The sequence below is a fragment of the Panulirus ornatus genome, chromosome 21 (assembly GCF_036320965.1).
Source record: "Panulirus ornatus isolate Po-2019 chromosome 21, ASM3632096v1, whole genome shotgun sequence".
In the NCBI taxonomy this organism is placed as follows: domain Eukaryota; kingdom Metazoa; phylum Arthropoda; class Malacostraca; order Decapoda; family Palinuridae; genus Panulirus; species Panulirus ornatus.
In genome coordinates, this window is record NC_092244.1 from 19,728,762 (window position 1) to 19,750,995 (window position 22,234).

General features: G+C 41.8%; 1 protein-coding gene across 1 annotated transcript in view; it reads left to right on the forward strand.

Moving 5' to 3' along the window:
* Oseg2 (intraflagellar transport protein Oseg2) overlaps positions 1–22,234 on the forward strand; it is a 560,852-nt gene that overhangs the window by 54,754 nt on the left and 483,864 nt on the right. Inside the window, exon 5 of the mRNA XM_071675913.1 lies at positions 13,231–13,445. Coding sequence (XP_071532014.1) covers positions 13,231–13,445 — 215 coding nt within the window. The remainder of the gene's footprint in view (positions 1–13,230; positions 13,446–22,234) is intronic.

Here is a 22,234-nt window from a genome sequence, read left to right on the forward strand (position 1 = left end):
GCTTTGTTTCCCCCCACTTCCATCCCCTTTAGTCACCTTCTACGACACGTGGGGATTGTGTGGGAAGTATTCTTTCTCCCCTATCCTCAGTGATAGGGGAGAGGATAAGGATATTCATTTATTTATTATATTGGTTCTCAGTGAAAGTAGGTTTGCGGCAGGGGTGTGTGATGTCTCCATGGTTGTTTAATTTGTTTATGGATGGGGTTGTTAGGGAGGTAAATGCAAGAGTTTTGGAAAGAGGGGCAAGTATGAAGTCTGTTGTGGATGAGAGAGCTTGGGAAGTGAGTCAGTTGTTGTTCGCTGATGACACAGCGCTGGTGGCTGATTCATGTGTGAAACTGCAGAAGCTAGTGACTGAGTTTGGTAAAGTGTGTGGAAGAAGAAAGTTAAGAGTAAATGTGAATAAGAGCAAGGTTATTAGGTACAGTAGGGTTGAGGGTCAAGTCAATTGGGAGGTGAGTTTGAATGGAGAAAAACTGGAGGAAGTGAAATGTTTTAGATATCTGGGAGTGGATCTGGCAGCGGATGGAACCATGGAAGCGGAAGTGGATCATAGGGTGGGGGAGGGGGCGAAAATTCTGGGGGCCTTGAAGAATGTGTGGAAGTCGAGAACATTATCTCGGAAAGCAAAAATGGGTATGTTTGAAGGAATAGTGGTTCCAACAATGTTGTATGGTTGCGAGGCGTGGGCTATGGATAGAGTTGTGCGCAGGAGGATGGATGTGCTGGAAATGAGATGTTTGAGGACAATGTGTGGTGTGAGGTGGTTTGATCGAGTGAGTAACGTAAGGGTAAGAGAGATGTGTGGAAATAAAAAGAGCGTGGTTGAGAGAGCAGAAGAGGGTGTTTTGAAGTGGTTTGGGCACATGGAGAGGATGAGTGAGGAAAGATTGACCAAGAGGATATATGTGTCGGAGGTGGAGGGAACAAGGAGAAGAGGGAGACCAAATTGGAGGTGGAAAGATGGAGTGAAAAAGATTTTGTGTGATCGGGGCCTGAACATGCAGGAGGGTGAAAGGAGGGCAAGGAATAGAGTGAATTGGAACGATGTGGTATACCGGGGCTGACGTGCTGTCAGTGGATTGAATCAAGGCATGTGAAGCGTCTGGGGTAAACCATGGAAAGCTGTGTAGGTGTGTATATTTGCGTGTGTGGACGTATGTATATACATGTGTATGGGGGGGGGGGTTGGGCCATTTCTTTCGTCTGTTTCCTTGCGCTACCTCGCAAACGCGGGAGACAGCGACAAAGTATAAAAAAAAAAAAAAAAAAAAAAAAAAATATATTGGGGTTTGGAAGATTTGTGCAGGGAAGTAGTGCAGGTGACTAGGAGATGTATAAAAGAAGGCAGCAGGAGTTAAGAGAAAAGTGCAAGAGGTGAAAAAGAGGGCAAATGAGAGTTGGGGTGAGAGAGTATCATTAGATTTTAGGGAGATAAAAAAGATGTTTTGGAAGGAGCTAAATAAAATGCATAAGACAAGAGAGCAAATGGGAACATCGGTGAAGGGGGTAATGAGGCAGTAATAACAAGTAGTGGTGAAGTGAGAAGGAGATGGAATGAGTATTTTGAAGGTTTGTTGAATGTGTTTGATGATAGAGTGGCAGATATTGGGTGTTTTGGTCGAGGTGGTGTGCGAAGTGAGAGGGTTAGGGAGAATGGTTTGGTAAACAAAGAAGTGGTAGTGAAAGCTTTCTGGAAGATGAAAGCTGGCAAGGCGGTATGTTTGGATGTTATTGCTGTGGAATTTATTATAAGAGGGGGTGGCTCTGTTGTTGATTGGTTGTTAAGGATATCCACTGTGTTTATGGTTCATATTGAAGTGCCTGAGGATTCACGAAATGCATGCATAGTGCCATTGTACAAAGGCAAAGGGGATAAAGGTGTATGTTTCAATTACAAAGATATAAGTTTGTTGAGTATTCCTGGGAAATTATGTGGAAGGGTATTGAGTGAGAGAGTAAAGGCATGTACAGAGCATCAGACTGGCGAAGAGCAATGTGGTTTCAGAAGTGGTAGAGGATGTGTGGATCAGGTGTTTGCTTTGAAGAATGTATGTGAGAAATGCTTGGAAAAACAGATTGATTTGTTTGTAGCATTTATGGATCTGGAGAAGGCATATGATAAGGTTGATAGAGATGCTTTGTGGAAGGTATTAAGAGTATATGGTATGGGAGGTAAGTTGCTAGCAGGGAAAAGTTTTTACCAAGGATGTAAGGCATGTGTATGAGTAGGAAGAGAGGAATGTGATTGGTTCCCAATGAATGTTGGTTTGCGGCAGTGGTGCATGATGTCTACATGGTTGTTTAATTTGTTTATGGATGGGGTTGTTGGGGATCTGAATGCAAGAGTTTTGGAGAGAGGGGCAAGTATGCAGTCTGTTGTGGATTAGAGGGCTTGGCAAGTGAGTCAGTTGCTGTTCACCATTGATATAGCTCTTGTGGCTCATTCAAGTGAGAAACTGCAGAAGTTGGTGACTGAGTTTGGAAAAGTGTGTGAAAGGAGAAACTTGAGAGTAAATGTGAATAAGAGCAAGGTTATTAGGCTCAGTAGGATTGAGGGACAAGTTAATTGGGAGGTAAGTTTGAATGGAGAAAAGCTGGAAGAAGTGAAGTGTTTTAGATATCTGGGAGTGGATTTAGCAGCGGATGGAATCATGGAAGCAGAAGTGAGTCACAGGGTGGGTGGGGGAGGGGGCAAAGGTTCTGGGAGCATTGAAGAATGTGTGCAAGGCGAGAACATTATCTCGTAGAGCAAAAATGGGTATGTTTGATGGAATAGTTGTTCCAACAGTGTTATATGGTTGTGAGGCATGGGCTATAGATAGGGTTGTGTGGAGAAGGGTGGATGTGTTAGAAATCAAATGTTTGAGGACATTATGTGGTGTAAGGTGATTTGATCAAGTTAAGTGATGAAATGGTGAGAGAAATGTGTGGTAATGAAATGAGTGTGGTTGAGAGAGCAGAAGAGGGTGTGTTGAAATGGTTTGGTCACTTTGAGAGAATGAGTGAAGAAAGGTTGACAAAGAGGATATATGTGTCAGAGGTAGAGGGAACGAGGAGAAGCTGGAGACCAAATTGGAGGTGGAAGGATGGAGTGAAAAATATTTTGAGGAATCGGAGCCTCAACATACAGGAGGGTGAAAGACGTGCAAGGAATAGAGTGAATTGGAATTATATGGTATACCAGGGTGGACGTACTGTCAATGGATTGAACCAGGGCATGTGAAGCGTCAGGGGTAAACCGTGGAACATTTTGTGGGGCCTAGATGTGGAAAGGGAGGTGTGGTTTCGGTGCATTACACATGACAGCTAGAGACTGAGTATGAGCAAATGTGGCCTGTTTTGTCTTTTCCTAGTGCTACCTCATGCATGCGCACGTGCTAATTCATGTGTGGCGGGGTGGCGATGGGAGTGGATTAAGACAGCAGGTATGAATATGTACATGCGTATATATGTATATGTATATGTATATTGTACAAAGGCAAAGGGGATAAGAGTGAGTGCTCAAATTACAGAGGTATAAGTTTGTTGAGTATTCCTGGTAAATTATATGGGAGGGTATTGATTGAGAGGGTGAAGGCATGTACAGAGCATCAGATTGGGGAAGAGCAGTGTGGTTTCAGAAGTGGTAGACGATGTGTGGATCAGGTGTTTGCTTTGAAGAATGTATGTGAGAAATACTTAGAAAAGCAAATGGATTTGTATGTAGCATTTATGGATCTGGAGAAGGCATATGATAGAGTTGATAGAGATGCTCTGTGGAAGGTATTAAGAATATATGGTGTAGGAGGAAAGTTGTTAGAAGCAGTGAAAAGTTTTTATCGAGGATGTAAGGCATGTGTACGTGTAGGAAGAGAGGAAAGTGATTGGTTCTCAGTGAATGTAGGTTTGCGGCAGGGGTGTGTGATGTCTCCATGGTTGTTTAATTTGTTTATGGATGGGATTGTTAGGGAGGTAAATGCAAGAGTTTTGGAAAGAGGGGCAAGTATGAAGTCTGTTGGGGATGAGAGAGCTTGGGAAGTGAGTCAGTTGTTGTTCGCTGATGATACAGCGCTGGTGGCTGATTCATGTGAGAAACTGCAGAAGCTGGTGACTGAGTTTGGTAAAGTGTGTGGAAGAAGAAAGTTAAGAGTAAATGTGAATAAGAGCAAGGTTATTAGGTACAGTAGGGTTGAGGGTCAAGTCAATTGGGAGGTGAGTTTGAATGGAGAAAAACTGGAGGAAGTGAAGTGTTTTAGATATCTGGGAGTGGATCTGGCAGCGGATGGAACCATGGAAGCGGAAGTGGATCATAGGGTGGGGGAGGGGGCGAAAATCCTGGGAGCCTTGAAGAATGTGTGGAAGTCGAGAACATTATCTCGGAAAGCAAAAATGGGTATGTTTGAAGGAATAGTGGTTCCAACAATGTTGTATGGTTGTGAGGCGTGGGCTATGGATAGAGTTGTGCGCAGGAGGATGGATGTGCTGGAAATGAGATGTTTGAGGACAATGTGTGGTGTGAGGTGGTTTGATCGAGTAAGTAACGTAAGGGTAAGAGAGATGTGTGGAAATAAAAAGAGCGTGGTTGAGAGAGCAGAAGAGGGTGTTTTGAAATGGTTTGGGCACATGGAGAGAATGAGTGAGGAAAGATTGACCAAGAGGATATATGTGTCGGAGGTGGAGGGAACGAGGAGAAGAGGGAGACCAAATTGGAGGTGGAAAGATGGAGTGAAAAAGATTTTGTGTGATCGGGGCCTGAACATGCAGGAGGGGGAAAGGAGGGCAAGGAATAGAGTGAATTGGATCGATGTGGTATACCGGGGTTGACGTGCTGTCAGTGGATTGAATCAAGGCATGTGAAGCGTCTGGGGTAAACCATGGAAAGCTGTGTAGGTATGTATATTTGCGTGTGTGGACGTATGTATATACATGTGTATGGGGGTGGGTTGGGCCATTTCTTTCGTCTGTTTCCTTGCGCTACCTCGCAAACGCGGGAGACAGCGACAAAGCAAAAAAAAAAAAAAAAATATCTATTTTTAAACAAGGTATTTCCAATCACCAGTCCTTTTCCAGCACAAATCTACAAGCTCTTCACCATTTCCATGTACAACACTAAACACCCCATCTACACCAATTATTCCCCCAACTGCCACATTACTCACCTTTGCATTTATATCACCCATCACTATAATCCGGTCTCGTGCATCATAACTGCTAACACACTAACTGAGCTGCTCCCTAAACACTTGCCTCTCATGATCTTTTTTCTCATGCCCAGGTGCATCGCCCTCAATAATCACAAATCTCTCTCCATCCACTTTCAGTTTTACCCATATCAATCTAGAGTTTACTTTCTTACACTCTATCACATACTCCCACAACTTCGTTTTCATGAGTAGTGCTACTCCTTCCTTTGCTCTTGTCCTCTCACCAACCCCTGACTTTACTCCCACAACATTCCTATACCACTCTTCCCCTTTCCCCTTGAGCTTTGTTTCAGTCAGAGCCAAAACATCCAGGTTCCTTTCCTCAAACATACTACCTATCTCCCCTTTTTACTCATCTTTTTTACATCCACACATATTTAGACACCTGAATCTGAGCCTTCGAGGAGGATGAGCACTCCCCACTTGACTCCTTTTTCTGTTTCCTCTTTTAGAAATTTAAAATACAAGGAGGGGAGGCTTTGTTTCCCCCCACTTCCATCCCCTTTAGTCACCTTCTACGACACGTGGGGATTGTGTGGGAAGTATTCTTTCTCCCCTATCCTCAGTGATAGGGGAGAGGATAAGGATATTCATTTATTTATTATATTGGTTCTCAGTGAATGTAGGTTTGCGGCAGGGGTGTGTGATGTCTCCATGGTTGTTTAATTTGTTTATGGATGGGGTTGTTAGGGAGGTAAATGCAAGAGTTTTGGAAAGAGGGGCAAGTATGAAGTCTGTTGTGGATGAGAGAGCTTGGGAAGTGAGTCAGTTGTTGTTCGCTGATGACACAGCGCTGGTGGCTGATTCATGTGTGAAACTGCAGAAGCTAGTGACTGAGTTTGGTAAAGTGTGTGGAAGAAGAAAGTTAAGAGTAAATGTGAATAAGAGCAAGGTTATTAGGTACAGTAGGGTTGAGGGTCAAGTCAATTGGGAGGTGAGTTTGAATGGAGAAAAACTGGAGGAAGTGAAATGTTTTAGATATCTGGGAGTGGATCTGGCAGCGGATGGAACCATGGAAGCGGAAGTGGATCATAGGGTGGGGGAGGGGGTGAAAATTCTGGGGGCCTTGAAGAATGTGTGGAAGTCGAGAACATTATCTCGGAAAGCAAAAATGGGTATGTTTGAAGGAATAGTGGTTCCAACAATGTTGTATGGTTGCGAGGCGTGGGCTATGGATAGAGTTGTGCGCAGGAGGATGGATGTGCTGGAAATGAGATGTTTGAGGACAATGTGTGGTGTGAGGTGGTTTGATCGAGTGAGTAACGTAAGGGTAAGAGAGATGTGTGGAAATAAAAAGAGCGTGGTTGAGAGAGCAGAAGAGGGTGTTTTGAAGTGGTTTGGGCACATGGAGAGGATGAGTGAGGAAAGATTGACCAAGAGGATATATGTGTCGGAGGTGGAGGGAACAAGGAGAAGAGGGAGACCAAATTGGAGGTGGAAAGATGGAGTGAAAAAGATTTTGTGTGATCGGGGCCTGAACATGCAGGAGGGTGAAAGGAGGGCAAGGAATAGAGTGAATTGGAGCAATGTGGTATACCGGGGTTGACGTGCTGTCAGTGGATTGAATCAAGGCATGTGAAGCGTCTGGGGTAAACCATGGAAAGCTGTGTAGGTATGTATATTTGCGTGTGTGGACGTATGTATATACATGTGTATGGGGGGGGGGGGTTGGGCCATTTCTTTCGTCTGTTTCCTTGCGCTACCTCGCAAACGCGGGAGACAGCGACAAAGTATAAAAAAAAAAAAAAAAAAAAATAAATAAATATATTGGGGTTTGGAAGATTTGTGCAGGGAAGTAGTGCAGGTGACTAGGAGATGTATAAAAGAAGGCAGCAGGAGTTAAGAGAAAAGTGCAAGAGGTGAAAAAGAGGGCAAATGAGAGTTGGGGTGAGAGAGTATCATTAGATTTTAGGGAGATAAAAAAGATGTTTTGGAAGGAGCTAAATAAAATGCATAAGACAAGAGAGCAAATGGGAACATCGGTGAAGGGGGTAATGAGGCAGTAATAACAAGTAGTGGTGAAGTGAGAAGGAGATGGAATGAGTATTTTGAAGGTTTGTTGAATGTGTTTGATGATAGAGTGGCAGATATTGGGTGTTTTGGTCGAGGTGGTGTGCGAAGTGAGAGGGTTAGGGAGAATGGTTTGGTAAACAAAGAAGTGGTAGTGAAAGCTTTCTGGAAGATGAAAGCTGGCAAGGCGGTATGTTTGGATGTTATTGCTGTGGAATTTATTATAAGAGGGGGTGGCTCTGTTGTTGATTGGTTGTTAAGGATATCCACTGTGTTTATGGTTCATATTGAAGTGCCTGAGGATTCACGAAATGCATGCATAGTGCCATTGTACAAAGGCAAAGGGGATAAAGGTGTATGTTTCAATTACAAAGATATAAGTTTGTTGAGTATTCCTGGGAAATTATGTGGAAGGGTATTGAGTGAGAGAGTAAAGGCATGTACAGAGCATCAGACTGGCGAAGAGCAATGTGGTTTCAGAAGTGGTAGAGGATGTGTGGATCAGGTGTTTGCTTTGAAGAATGTATGTGAGAAATGCTTGGAAAAACAGATTGATTTGTTTGTAGCATTTATGGATCTGGAGAAGGCATATGATAAGGTTGATAGAGATGCTTTGTGGAAGGTATTAAGAGTATATGGTATGGGAGGTAAGTTGCTAGCAGGGAAAAGTTTTTACCAAGGATGTAAGGCATGTGTATGAGTAGGAAGAGAGGAATGTGATTGGTTCCCAATGAATGTTGGTTTGCAGCAGTGGTGCATGATGTCTACATGGTTGTTTAATTTGTTTATGGATGGGGTTGTTGGGGATCTGAATGCAAGAGTTTTGGAGAGAGGGGCAAGTATGCAGTCTGTTGTGGATTAGAGGGCTTGGCAAGTGAGTCAGTTGCTGTTCACCATTGATATAGCTCTTGTGGCTCATTCAAGTGAGAAACTGCAGAAGTTGGTGACTGAGTTTGGAAAAGTGTGTGAAAGGAGAAACTTGAGAGTAAATGTGAATAAGAGCAAGGTTATTAGGCTCAGTAGGATTGAGGGACAAGTTAATTGGGAGGTAAGTTTGAATGGAGAAAAGCTGGAAGAAGTGAAGTGTTTTAGATATCTGGGAGTGGATTTAGCAGCGGATGGAATCATGGAAGCAGAAGTGAGTCACAGGGTGGGTGGGGGAGGGGGCAAAGGTTCTGGGAGCATTGAAGAATGTGTGCAAGGCGAGAACATTATCTCGTAGAGCAAAAATGGGTATGTTTGATGGAATAGTTGTTCCAACAGTGTTATATGGTTGTGAGGCATGGGCTATAGATAGGGTTGTGTGGAGAAGGGTGGATGTGTTAGAAATCAAATGTTTGAGGACATTATGTGGTGTAAGGTGATTTGATCGAGTTAAGTGATGAAATGGTGAGAGAAATGTGTGGTAATGAAATGAGTGTGGTTGAGAGAGCAGAAGAGGGTGTGTTGAAATGGTTTGGTCACTTTGAGAGAATGAGTGAAGAAAGGTTGACAAAGAGGATATATGTGTCAGAGGTAGAGGGAACGAGGAGAAGCTGGAGACCAAATTGGAGGTGGAAGGATGGAGTGAAAAATATTTTGAGGAATCGGAGCCTCAACATACAGGAGGGTGAAAGACGTGCAAGGAATAGAGTGAATTGGAATTATATGGTATACCAGGGTGGACGTACTGTCAATGGATTCAACCAGGGCATGTGAAGCGTCAGGGGTAAACCGTGGAACATTTTGTGGGGCCTAGATGTGGAAAGGGAGGTGTGGTTTCGGTGCATTACACATGACAGCTAGAGACTGAGTATGAGCAAATGTGGCCTGTTTTGTCTTTTCCTAGTGCTACCTCATGCATGCGCACGTGCTAATTCATGTGTGGCGGGGTGGCGATGGGAGTGGATTAAGACAGCAGGTATGAATATGTACATGCGTATATATGTATATGTATATGTGTATTGTACAAAGGCAAAGGGGATAAGAGTGAGTGCTCAAATTACAGAGGTATAAGTTTGTTGAGTATTCCTGGTAAATTATATGGGAGGGTATTGATTGAGAGGGTGAAGGCATGTACAGAGCATCAGATTGGGGAAGAGCAGTGTGGTTTCAGAAGTGGTAGAGGATGTGTGGATCAGGTGTTTGCTTTGAAGAATGTATGTGAGAAATACTTAGAAAAGCAAATGGATTTGTATGTAGCATTTATGGATCTGGAGAAGGCATATGATAGAGTTGATAGAGATGCTCTGTGGAAGGTATTAAGAATATATGGTGTAGGAGGAAAGTTGTTAGAAGCAGTGAAAAGTTTTTATCGAGGATGTAAGGCATGTGTACGTGTAGGAAGAGAGGAAAGTGATTGGTTCTCAGTGAATGTAGGTTTGCGGCAGGGGTGTGTGATGTCTCCATGGTTGTTTAATTTGTTTATGGATGGGGTTGTTAGGGAGGTAAATGCAAGAGTTTTGGAAAGAGGGGCAAGTATGAAGTCTGTTGGGGATGAGAGAGCTTGGGAAGTGAGTCAGTTGTTGTTCGCTGATGATACAGCGCTGGTGGCTGATTCATGTGAGAAACTGCAGAAGCTGGTGACTGAGTTTGGTAAAGTGTGTGGAAGAAGAAAGTTAAGAGTAAATGTGAATAAGAGCAAGGTTATTAGGTACAGTAGGGTTGAGGGTCAAGTCAATTGGGAGGTGAGTTTGAATGGAGAAAAACTGGAGGAAGTGAAGTGTTTTAGATATCTGGGAGTGGATCTGGCAGCGGATGGAAACATGGAAGCGGAAGTGGATCATAGGGTGGGGGAGGGGGCGAAAATTCTGGGGGCCTTGAAGAATGTGTGGAAGTCGAGAACATTATCTCGGAAAGCAAAAATGGGTATGTTTGAAGGAATAGTTGTTCCAACAATGTTGTATGGTTGCGAGGCGTGGGCTATGGATAGAGTTGTGCGCAGGAGGATGGATGTGCTGGAAATGAGATGTTTGAGGACAATGTGTGGTGTGAGGTGGTTTGATCGAGTGAGTAACGTAAGGGTAAGAGAGATGTGTGGAAATAAAAAGAGCGTGGTTGAGAGAGCAGAAGAGGGTGTTTTGAAGTGGTTTGGGCACATGGAGAGAATGAGTGAGGAAAGATTGACCAAGAGGATATATGTGTCGGAGGTGGAGGGAACGAGGAGAAGAGGGAGACCAAATTGGAGGTGGAAAGATGGAGTGAAAAAGATTTTGTGTGATCGGGGCCTGAACATGCAGGAGGGTGAAAGGAGGGCAAGGAATAGAGTGAATTGGAGCGATGTGGTATACCGGGGTTGACGTGCTGTCAGTGGATTGAATCAAGGTATGTGAAGCGTCTGGGGTAAACCATGGAAAGCTGTGTAGGTATGTATATTTGCGTGTGTGGACGTATGTATATACATGTGTATGGGGATGGGTTGGGCCATTTCTTTCGTCTGTTTCCTTGCGCTACCTCGCAAACGCAGGAGACAGCGACAAAGTATGATAAAAAAATAAATGTATACATTGAAATGTATAGTTATATATATGTGCGTGTCTGGGCATATATGTAGATAGATGTGTATGTGGGTGGGTTGGGCCATTTTTTCATCTGTTTCCTTGCACTGCCTCGCTAATGCAGGAGACAGTGATTAAGTATAATAAGAAAAACTTAATCACCATCTACCGCATTTGCGAGATAGTGTAAGGAAACAGACATGGAATGGCCCAACCCACCCATTTACACATGTATATACATGAATGCCCTCACACACACATATAAATACATACATGCTAACGTACACATATATATACATACACAGACATATACACATGTACATATTCATACTTGCTGCCTTCATCCATTTCTTTCGCCACCCTGCCACACATGAAATAGCATCCCCCCCAGCGAGGTAGCACCAGGAACAGACAAAAAAGGCCACATTCATTCACACTCATTCTCTAGCTGTCATGTGTAATGCATGAAGACCACAGCTCCCTTTCCATATCCAAACCCCACAGACCTTTCCATGGTTTGCCCCAAACACTTCAAATGCCCTTGTTCAATCCATTAACAGCACTTCAACCCCAGTATACTACATCGTTCCAATTCACTCTATTCCTTGCACTCCTTTCCCCCTCCTGTATGTTCAGACCCCAATCGCTCAAAATCTTATTCACTCCACCATTCCACCTCCAATTTGGTCTCCTGCTTCTCCTTCTTCCCTCCACCTCTGACACATATATCCTCTTTGTCAATCTTTCCTCACTCATTCTCTCCATGTGTCCAAACCATTTCAACACACCTTCTTCTCTCTCAACCACACTCTTTTTATTACCACACATCTCTCTTACCCTTTCATTACTTACTTGATCAAACCACCTCACACCACATATTGTCCTCAAACATCTCATTTCCAACACATCCACCCTCCTCCACACAACCCTATCTAAAGCCCAAGCCTTGCAACCACATAACATTGTTGGAACCACTATTCCCTCAAAGATACCCATTATTGCTCTCCAAGATAACGTTCTCGCTTTCCACACATTCTTCAACACACCCAGAACCTTTGCCCCCTCCCCCACTCCGTGACTCACATCCGCTTCCATGATTCCGTCCACTGCTAAGTCCACTCCCAGATATCAAAAACACTTGAGTTCAAGGAGCAAATTACAGGAAATAAACCAGATATTGTTTGAGTTCTGGCTTCGAGACATACTAAAGAGATAAGGTCTGATCTAATCTGACCAAAGGGATAGATGATAGCAAGGAGGGAAAGGGATGACAAAGGAAGAGGGGATTGAACTCTGATAAGGAATGACTTCAAGGAAATATGTAGGGATTTACCATCAAGCAATCAGAAAGGGTTACCTAGTGATGATGTTTTAAAGTCCTCCAAAGCATTGTGATGAACCAGAACTAATATTTAGAAATATTAATGAAGGAATGATCATGATGTTGCAGAAGTAGCAAAACATGCACTCATTGGAGATAGTAAAGCTCTTATAATTAAAGATTTCAACAAGTGTAAGAAAATATAGGTTATCATGGAAACAGAGTGGAAATGGATTGAGGTGACTATTTGTGTGTTGCTCTTTGTGGTGTATGTAAGTGACTTGCCAGAAGTACTAGACTCAGTTCTAGATGTGTTTGTGGATGATGATAAGGTATTGAAAGCAGTAAAGAAAAGCAGTAATTATATTCATTATACATTTATTTTGAGAGGCTCTAACGGACTGATGCAAGGTTGATGAAATTCAACTAGTATGACTGCTAAGGAATGAGGATGGGAGACAACAAAAAAGGCCTTGATATGAATGTAACCTAGAATGAAATTAGTTAAAGGACTCTTCATGTGAGAGGAACTTGGGGTCAGCATTTGTACCTAAACTGTGAAAAGAACAGTACCTCAGGAGAATTCTACAGGAAACCATTTGGCTGCTAGCAAATATTTGAATTACATATAAGTATATGGAAAAGGAAATGTTCAGCAAGTCAATTAAAATCCAAACAGGACCAGAAATGAATGTGCTTTTTAAGTTTGGTTGTCAGACTTTTGAATATGCTTCTCAAGAGTGAGTACTACTCTTAAGTCTAAAGAACTGAGGAAAGGTCCAAAGGTGGGGTTGCAAAGATGGTGTCTGAATAAGACATGAATTATGGTGAGAGGGTAGAGGTCATGAATTTTCCTACCATGGAAAGGAGAAGATTAAGAGGGTATTTGAGGTTTCTAAACAGTTTGATGACTTTGAACAGTTTTTGAATTGGAGAATTTTCCTTGCTATGCTATCCAAGAAAATGTTCTGATAGTCACAATATGACATATTTGATTCTTATTGACTTTACCTGTATTAAACTTTCCTTGTGACTCTTATAGAATACCAACTTATTGCATATTTGTATTATATAGCTGTAGTCATATGTAACTTATCCCTTTGTTCCATCGTAGAGCAAAATATCATAATTTATATAATGATGTTCGTATGTTATTTTGGTAACATTGTTGTAGGCACAATGTTTGCCCCTAGCAGTGTCTTAGATGATGTGGTTACATCTCGTTATTTTTCAGGGTAAAATTATATCCCATCCTGTACCTCCCTATGCTATGGCATGGACAAACAACAACATAATCGTTGCTGGATGTGATAAGCGTATTGTTATGTACACCAAGAATGGTAAAATACACCAGCAGTTTGACTACAGCAGGGACTTAAGTGAACGTGAATTTTCCTGTGCAGTTTCAAGTCCCAGTGGTCAAGCTCTTGTCATTGGCAGTTTTGACAGGTAAATGATATTGTATTTCATTTTCTATGAGTCATACCAGTTACTTTGTTTTTATATTTCATATTTTCAGCTTAAGTGCACAGTATTAAGATAAGCACTGTTTTTCGTACTACTTCAGTGTTATGATAAAGTTTACACACTGGTATGAATCATCCATTGGGAACTGCTTTTCCATTTGTGCATGCACTAATCCACACAAATAGTCTCCAGTGTGGATGATTATCAAGCATTCACTTGGTGTCCTGATATGAATGAGTTCATTTACTGAATGAGACCAGGTGCATGTCTTTCTTTCCTCAAACAGTGATGCATGGAATTTTCTTTCATTTTTTCTCTTCTCTTTCCACTTTCAGGAGTCAAATCTACAAAAACCTTAGTAGTTCATATTGATTTCTTTTGATCTGTTGCTAAAGTTTTGTATGATCAGTTTTAGAAATTGTGATACCAGAGTTGATGTTCCCTATTTCCAGGATGTTTTATTTGAAATGGGGATCCATTATTAATGCTGTATCTGTGACATTTTGATAATTGTTAAAGTCCTCTTGAACCTATTCAGAAAACTTTTGCCTATATGTTTTATTTTTTTCTAATTTGATCCAAACATTCACATTCATCTTCCTGTTGTTAAGATACATCTTTATTTTCGCTTAAATGTCATCAAGAGATTCTTGTCTCGTATTTCATGCACCAAGCTAATTGTGCCTTCACTATTAAAACTGAAATTTGATCTTGTTCATTTCTTAGTGTTATTTTTCTCATTTTCATTTTTTGAAAGAACCAGTAACTTCTGAAACTTCTGAATATCTTATACAAGGAATGTCAAACCACATTTTCAAGTGTTCATGACTTTCCCTCTGTTGTGAACCTTTTGAAAATGAAGATATAGGTGTACCTCTTTCCAAAAGTCACTCTTTTGTTGTGATCCTGCACTTTCCAAAGTCTTTGAATCCAAAATCTTTGAATATCTTCTCAATTCTTTGTTCATCAGCTCCTTAAGCAGGTACATGAATATCTTAGTGCCTCTGATAGATGGGTGTTTTTGAAGTAAAGAAAATATTGTATAAGAGTAAGATAAGAACAGAGATACAAGTGAAATAGGCCTCAACTCATGCTTGGAGAAATAAAAACTCCCGGTAGTAGTGTATTGCCGAGTTAGCATGTTGACACGTCTTGAGTGTCACCACCTTATTTATACAATGTTTGGATGAACTTGGTTCTTTTTATCATTATCATATATATTGTCATTAGTATTGCTAGACTCCTCATTCCTTTGAACCAAATATTCCCTGATTTCCTGTACACTTAAAAGTCTCTTGTGACAGCCTGTCCATACCATGGCTTTAAGGTAAATGATAAACTCATATGTGCTTGTTGCATAATGAGGCCTTATGTATCTCTTGCCATCATAGATCAACTGAGATTTATTAATCATGCAAAACTAAGGATCATAGTTTTAAGTGAGGTCTCCTGTACTTAGTAAACATAGATGAGCAAGAGGTCTTATTAAAGGATTATGCATCTTGAATTTCAGTTTTCTCTCGGATCATCAGCATGGTTTTGACAAGCAAGATCCCCTGATGATATCCTTTCATATGCCCTCTCGTTCTCTTTAAGAGACTTGGGATGTTTTGAATTGCTGCCATGATATCTCAAAGCTTTTGACAAGATGTGGCTGTAGGGTTGATATCCAAGTTCCCAATGTTTGGCTTTCTTTTCATACTTAGTTCTTTCATATAGAGCTGTTCTGGTAATGAAAGAACAAAGTAAGGAACGAAAGCCAAATTTAGGGAGTAGATCACACCCTAATGCAGCATCATGTTGAAAACTTTGAGATGTCGAGGTATGCAGCATAGAACACCCTAAGTCTCTCACATAGAATAACTTTTCATTAGTAAAATTTTTGTAATTGAAGAATGATCTGCCTGTTTATTTTCCTATCATTAGTACTGTTCCTTAGTGTTAATTCATGTCTTCTAGCCTTTTCCTCCATTTTTTGTGATTCCTGCTTCTGTGAATAACATGTCACTTGTATGCTGATGACTCATGTTTGCATTCTTCCACTACCCTCACTTCTCTTTCATTTTCTCCTGTTTGATCTGCATCTTATATTTTTATTATTATTTTTGTGAACTCAAATTTGATTGGAATCTCCTAGTGGGGCTAATGCAGCTTATTTTTGTAAAATGGGATCTCAAAGTGGGGTAATTACTTGATGTTTGAAACTCAGTTTCTCTTCATTCATTCTAGAATTCCTCATGAGTTTGCCATATACTTTAGCAGATATGTAATCTTATCACGAAACTCAGAACACTTACTTATTGTCAATATAACATTTGTCATAGATACTCCAGAAACTTCACAAATAGTAAAGCTTGTACAGTATCTAGAAAATTGGAAGTAATATTCAGATACTGTGCAAGGGTGAATCATCTCTGTATTCAGTGAATGAAGTAACTATCCCACTTATAGGGTAGCTGTAATACTCTTTAATTATTTGTTTGGAAATACATACTCTAACTGAATGGGGAAGGGGTTTCACATTTTTAGGGCCCCATTTTTTGAACATTGTTTATTATACTTTTTCAGTTTTGTAAGATGTCTGTCTGTATGAGCCATGTCTTTAATTTTTTATTCCATTCATTCACCACTCACACAAAAGTACTTCCTTACATTTTTTAACAAGTTTCTTTCCAATTTTCATGTCATGTCCTCTGGTTGTTCTATCCCTACATTTTTCCCAAAGAACTGTTTGCTGTCTACATCATTGATCTCTTAGGTCATGATCAGGTCCTTCCTCACTCTTCTCTCTTCGAAAGTGGGCTGATTTAAAGCCTTTTATAAGCTGGGGATAGAGGAGAAAGAATACTTCCCACACATTCCTCACGTGTTGTAGAAGGCGACTAAGGGGGACGGGAGTGGGGGGATGGAAACCCTCCCCTCCTTGTATTTTAACTTTCTAAAAGGGGAAACAGAAGAAGGAGTCACGCGGGGAGTGCTCATCCTCCTCGAAGGCTCAAATTGGGGTGTCTAAATATGTGTGGATGTAACCAAGATGAGAAAAAAGGAGAGATAGGTAGTATGTTTGAGGAAAGGAACCTGGATGTTTTGGCTCTGAGTGAAACGAAGCTCAAGGGTAAAGGGGAAGAGTGGTTTGGGAATGTCTTGGGAGTAAAGTCACGGGTTAGTGAGAGGACAAGAGCAAGGGAAGGAGTAGCACTACTCCTGAAACAGGAGTTGTGGGAGTATGTGATAGAGTGTAAGAAAGTAAACTCTAGATTGATATGGGTAAAACTGAAAGTTGATGGAGAGAGATGGGTGATTATTGGTGCATATGCACCTGGGCTTGAGAAGAAAGATCATGAGAGGCAAGTGTTTTGGGAGCAGCTGAATGAGTGTGTTAGTGGTTTTGATGCACAAGACCGGGTTAAAGTGATGGGCAATTTGAATGCAAAGGTGAGTAATGTGGCAGTTGAGGGAATAATTGGTATACATGGGGTGTTCACTGTTGTAAATGGAAATGGTGAAGAGCTTGTAGATTTATGTGCTGGAAAAGGACTGGTGATTGGGAATACCTGGTTTTAAAAGTGAGATATACATAAGTATACGTATGTAAATAGGAGAAATGGTCAGAGAGCGTTATTGGATTATGTGTTGATTGATAGGTGAGTGAAAGAGAGACTTCTGAGAGGTGCAACTGGAGGGATGTCTGATCATTATCTTGTGGAAGCGAAGGTGAAGATTTGCAGGGGTTTTCAGAAAAGAAGAGAGAATGTTGGGGTGAAGAGAGTGGTGAGAGTAAGTGAGCTTGGGAAGGAGACTTGTGTGAGGAAGTACCAGGAGAGACTGAGTACAGAATGGAAAATGGTGAGAACAAAGGAGGTAAGGGGAGTGGGGGAGGAATGGGATGTATTTAGGGAATCAGTGATGGCTTGCGCAAAAGATGCTTGTGGCATGAGAAGCGTGGAAGGTGGGTTGATTAGAAAGGGTAGTGAGTGGTGGGATGAAGAAGTAAGATTATTAGTGAAAGAGAAGAGAGAGGCATTTGGACGATTTTTGCAGGGAAAAAATGCTAATGAGTGGGAGATATATAAGAGAAAGAGGCAGGAGGTCAAGAGAAAGGTGCAAGAGGTGAAAAAGAGGGCAAATGAGAGTTGGGGTGAGAGAGTGTCATTAAATTTTAGGGAAAATAAAAAGATGTTTTGGAAGGAGGTAAATAAAGTGCGTAAGACAATGGAGTAAATGGGAACTTCAGTGAAGGGGGCTAATGTGGAGGTGATAACAAGTAGTGGTGATGTGAGAAGGAGATGGAGTGAGTATTTTGAAGGTGTGTTGAATGTGTTTGATGATAGAGTGGCAGATATAGGGTGTTTTGGTCGAGGTGGTGTGCAAAGTGAGAGGGTTAGGGAGAATGATTTGGTAAACAGAGGAGGTAGTAAAAGCTTTGCGGAAGATGAAAGCTGGCAAGGCAGCAAGTTTGGATGGTATTGCAGTGGAATATATTAAAAAAGGGGGTGACTGTATTGTTGACTGGTTGGTAAGGTTATTTAATGTATGTATGGCTCATGGTAAGGTGCCTGGGGATTGGCGGAATGCTTGCATAGTGCCATTGTACAAAGGCAAAGGGGATAAGAGTGAGTGCTCAAATTACAGAGGTATAAGTTTGTTGAGTATTCCTGGTAAATTATATGGGAGGGTATTGATTGAGAGGATAAAGGCATGTACAGAGCATCAGATTGGGGAAGAGCAGTGTGGTTTCAGAAGTGGTAGAGGATGTGTGGATCAGGTGTTTACTTTGAAGAATGTATGTGAGAAATACTTAGAAAAGCAAATGGATTAGTATGTAGCATTTATGGATCTGGAGAAGGCATATGATTGAGTTGATAGAGATGCTCTGTGGAAGGTACTAAGAATATATGGTATTGGAGGCAAGTTGTTATAAGCAGTGAAAAGCTTTTATCGAGGATGTAAGGCATGTGTACGTGTAGGAAGAGAGGAAAGTGATTTGTTCTCTGTGAATGTAGGTTTGCGGCAGGGGTGTTTGATGTCTCCATGGTTGTTTAATTTGTTTATGGATGGGGTTGTTAGGGAGATGAATGCAAGAGTTTTGGAAAGAGGGGCAAGTATGGAGTCTGTTGGGGATGAGAGAGCTTGGGAAGTAAGTCAGTTGTTGTTCGCTGATGATACAGCACTGGTGACTGATTCGTGTGAGAAACTGCAGAAGCTGGTGACTGAGTTTGGTAAAGTGTGTGAAAGAAGAAAGTTGAGAGTAAGTGTGAATAAGAGCAAGGTTATTAGGTACAGTAGGGTTGAGGGTCAAGTCAATTGGGAGGTAAGTTTGAATGGAGAAAAACTGGAGGAAGTAAAGCATTTTGGATATCTGGGAGTGGATCTGGCAGCAGATGGAACCATGGAAGCAGAAGTGAATCATAGGGTGGGGAGGGGGCGAAAATTCTGGGAGCCTTGAAGAATGTGTGAAAGTCGAGAACATTATCTTGGAAAGCAAAAATGGGTATGTTTGAAGGAATAGTGGTTCCAGCAATGTTGTATGGTTGCGAGGCATGGGCTATAGGCAGAGTTGTGCACAGGAGGGTGGATGTGCTGGAAATGAGATGTTTGAGGACAATATGTGATGTGAGGTGGTTTGATCGAGTAAGTAATGTAAGGGTAAGAGAGATGTGTGGAAATAAAAAGAGTTTGGTTGAGAGAGCAGAAGAGGGTGTTTTGAAATGGTTTGGTCACATGGAGAGAATGAGTGAGGAAAGATTGACCAAGAGGATATATGTATCAGAGGTGGAGGGAATGAGAAGTGGGAGACCAAATTGGAGGTGGAAAGATGGAGTGAAAAAGATTTTGAATGATCGGGGCCTGAACATGCAGGAGGGTGAAAGGCATGCAAGGAATAGAGTGAATTGGAACGATGTGGTATACCATGGTCGACGTGCTGTCAATGGATTGAACCAGGGCATGTGAAACGTCTAGGGTAAACCATGGAAAGTTGTGTGGGGCCTGGATGTGGAAAGGGAGCTGTGGTTTCAGTGCATTATTACATGACAGCTAGAGACTGAGTGTGAACGAATGGGGCCTTTGTTGTCTTTTCCTAGCACTACCTCGCACACATGAGGGGGGAGGGGGCTGTTATTCCATGTGTGGCGGGGTGGTGATGGAAATAAATAAAGGCAGACAGTATGAATTATGTACATGTGTGTATATGTATATGTCTGTGAGTATATATATGTATGCATTGAGATGTATAGGTATGTATATTTGCGTGTGTGGATGTGTATGTAAATACATGTGTATGTGGGTGGGTTGGGCCATTATTTCGTCTGTTTCCTTGCGCTACCTTGCTAACGCGGGAGACAGCGGCAAAGCAAAATAAATAAAAAGCAAATAATAAGCTGGCAACACTGCTTCAACTTTTGTTAGAAATCTTTCACCTGCCCTATTTTGGTCAGCCTTCAAAGACAGGTCATCATCAAATGATTGAGGATCATATACTGGGTTCCCTAAATATAGGTAGAAGCTGCTCAGTGCCTTTCCTAGAAGGCTCACAAAAACATGTTTTCAAAAGCATAGCTGAGTGTGGGATGAAATTATTGTGCACTGTCGCCTCATCCACCACCAATGCTTGGCGCATGGCCTTGAAACTGAGTTGCAAAATACAGTGTATAGATATCCTTCTAGAGGCATCATTTATCGTGCATGAATATCTCTCTGGAGGCTTTAAGGGTTAGTTTTGGTACTGTCTTTGTTGCTGTTCCCTGGACCTTCTGTATTAGCTTTCAAGCTTGTTTAGATCTAATTATCAAACTTGAGAAACACATAGTTGTGTAGTGCTTATTAGGTTGTTTAGTGGTTATCGAGTGATCTGGGTGGGCACTTGTTTAGTGTTTATTTGTTCATCCAGGAGGTGGTTGTTTGGTGCTTATTGTAGTTTTGGCCTTATGTTTGATGTGAGCAGCCTGCTGAATGTTTCCTTATCCATGAACCTAAATGTATTTCAGATATTTGTTAACAGATAGTTGACCTCCACAATTATTCTCCTAAGGTGGGACTCTGGTAACAGTGCCATCTCCAAGTCTTTTTTTTTTTTTTTTTTTTTTTTTTTTTTTTTTTTTTTGCTGCTGTCTCCCACGTTTGCGAGGTAGCGCAAGGAAACAGACGAAAGAAATGGCCCAACCCATCCCCATACACATGTATATACATACGTCCACACACGCAAATATACATACCTACACAGCTTTCCATGGTTTACCCCAGACGCTTCACATGCCTTGATTCAATCCACTGACAGCACGTCAACCCCGGTATACCACATCGCTCCAATTCACTCTATTCCTTGCCTTCCTTTCACCCTCCTGCATGTTCAGGCCCCGATCACACAAAATCTTTTTCACTCCATCTTTCCACCTCCAATTTGGTCTCCCTCTTCTCCTCGTTCCCTCCACCTCCGACACATATATCCTCTTGGTCAATCTTTCCTCACTCATTCTCTCCACATGCCCAAACCATTTCAAAACACCCTCTTCTGCTCTCTCAACCACGCTCTTTTTATTTCCACACGTCTCTCTTACCCTTACGTTACTTACTCGATCAAACCACCTCACACCACACATTGTCCTCAGACATCTCATTTCCAGCACATCCATCCTCCTGCGCACAACTCTATCCATAGCCCACGCCTCGCAACCATACAACATTGTTGGAACCACTATTCCTTCAAACATACCCATTTTTGCTTTCCGAGATAATGTTCTCGACTTCCACACATTCTTCAAGGCTCCCAGAATTTTCGCCCCCTCCCCCACCCTATGATCCACTTCCGCTTCCATGGTTCCATCCGCTGCCAGATCCACTCCCAGATATCTAAAACACTTCACTTCCTCCAGTTTTTCTCCATTCAAACTCACCTCCCAATTGACTTGACCCTCAACCCTACTGTACCTAATAACCTTGCTCTTATTCACATTTACTCTTAACTTTCTTCTTTCACACACTTTACCAAACTCAGTCACCAGCTTCTGCAGTTTCTCACATGAATCAGCCACCAGCGCTGTATCATCAGCGAACAACAACTGACTCACTTCCCAAGCTCTCTCATCCCCAACAGACTCCATACTTGCCCCTCTTTCCAAAACTCTTGCATTCACCTCCCTAACAACCGCATCCATAAACAAATTAAACAACCATGGAGACATCACACACCCCTGCCGCAAACCTACATTCACTGAGAACCAATCACTTTCCTCTCTTCCTACACGTACACATGCCTTGCATCCTTGATAAAAACTTTTCACTGCTTCTAACAACGTGCCTCCCACACCATATATTCCCAATACCTTCCACAGAGCATCTCTATCAACTCTATCATATGCCTTCTCCAGATCCATAAATGCTACATACAAATCCATTTGCTTTTCTAAGTATTTCTCACATACATTCTTCAAAGCAAACACCTGATCCACACATCCTCTACCACTTCTGAAACCACACTGCTCTTCCCCAATCTGATGCTCTGTACATGCCTTCACCCTCTCAGTCAATACCCTCCCATATAATTTACCAGGAATACTCAACAAACTTATACCTCTGTAATTTGAGCACTCACTCTTATCCCCTTTGCCTTTGTACAATGGCTCCAAGTCTTTATCATGCATAAATTCTTGCAGCTTGTTTCCTACCTGATGATAATCATATCAAGGTCTTCTTTCACTCTGACCTATCCTATTACTTTCCATTTACTTGAGTTGAACTCCATCAACCATTTATTATACCTGGTTTGGAGTCTG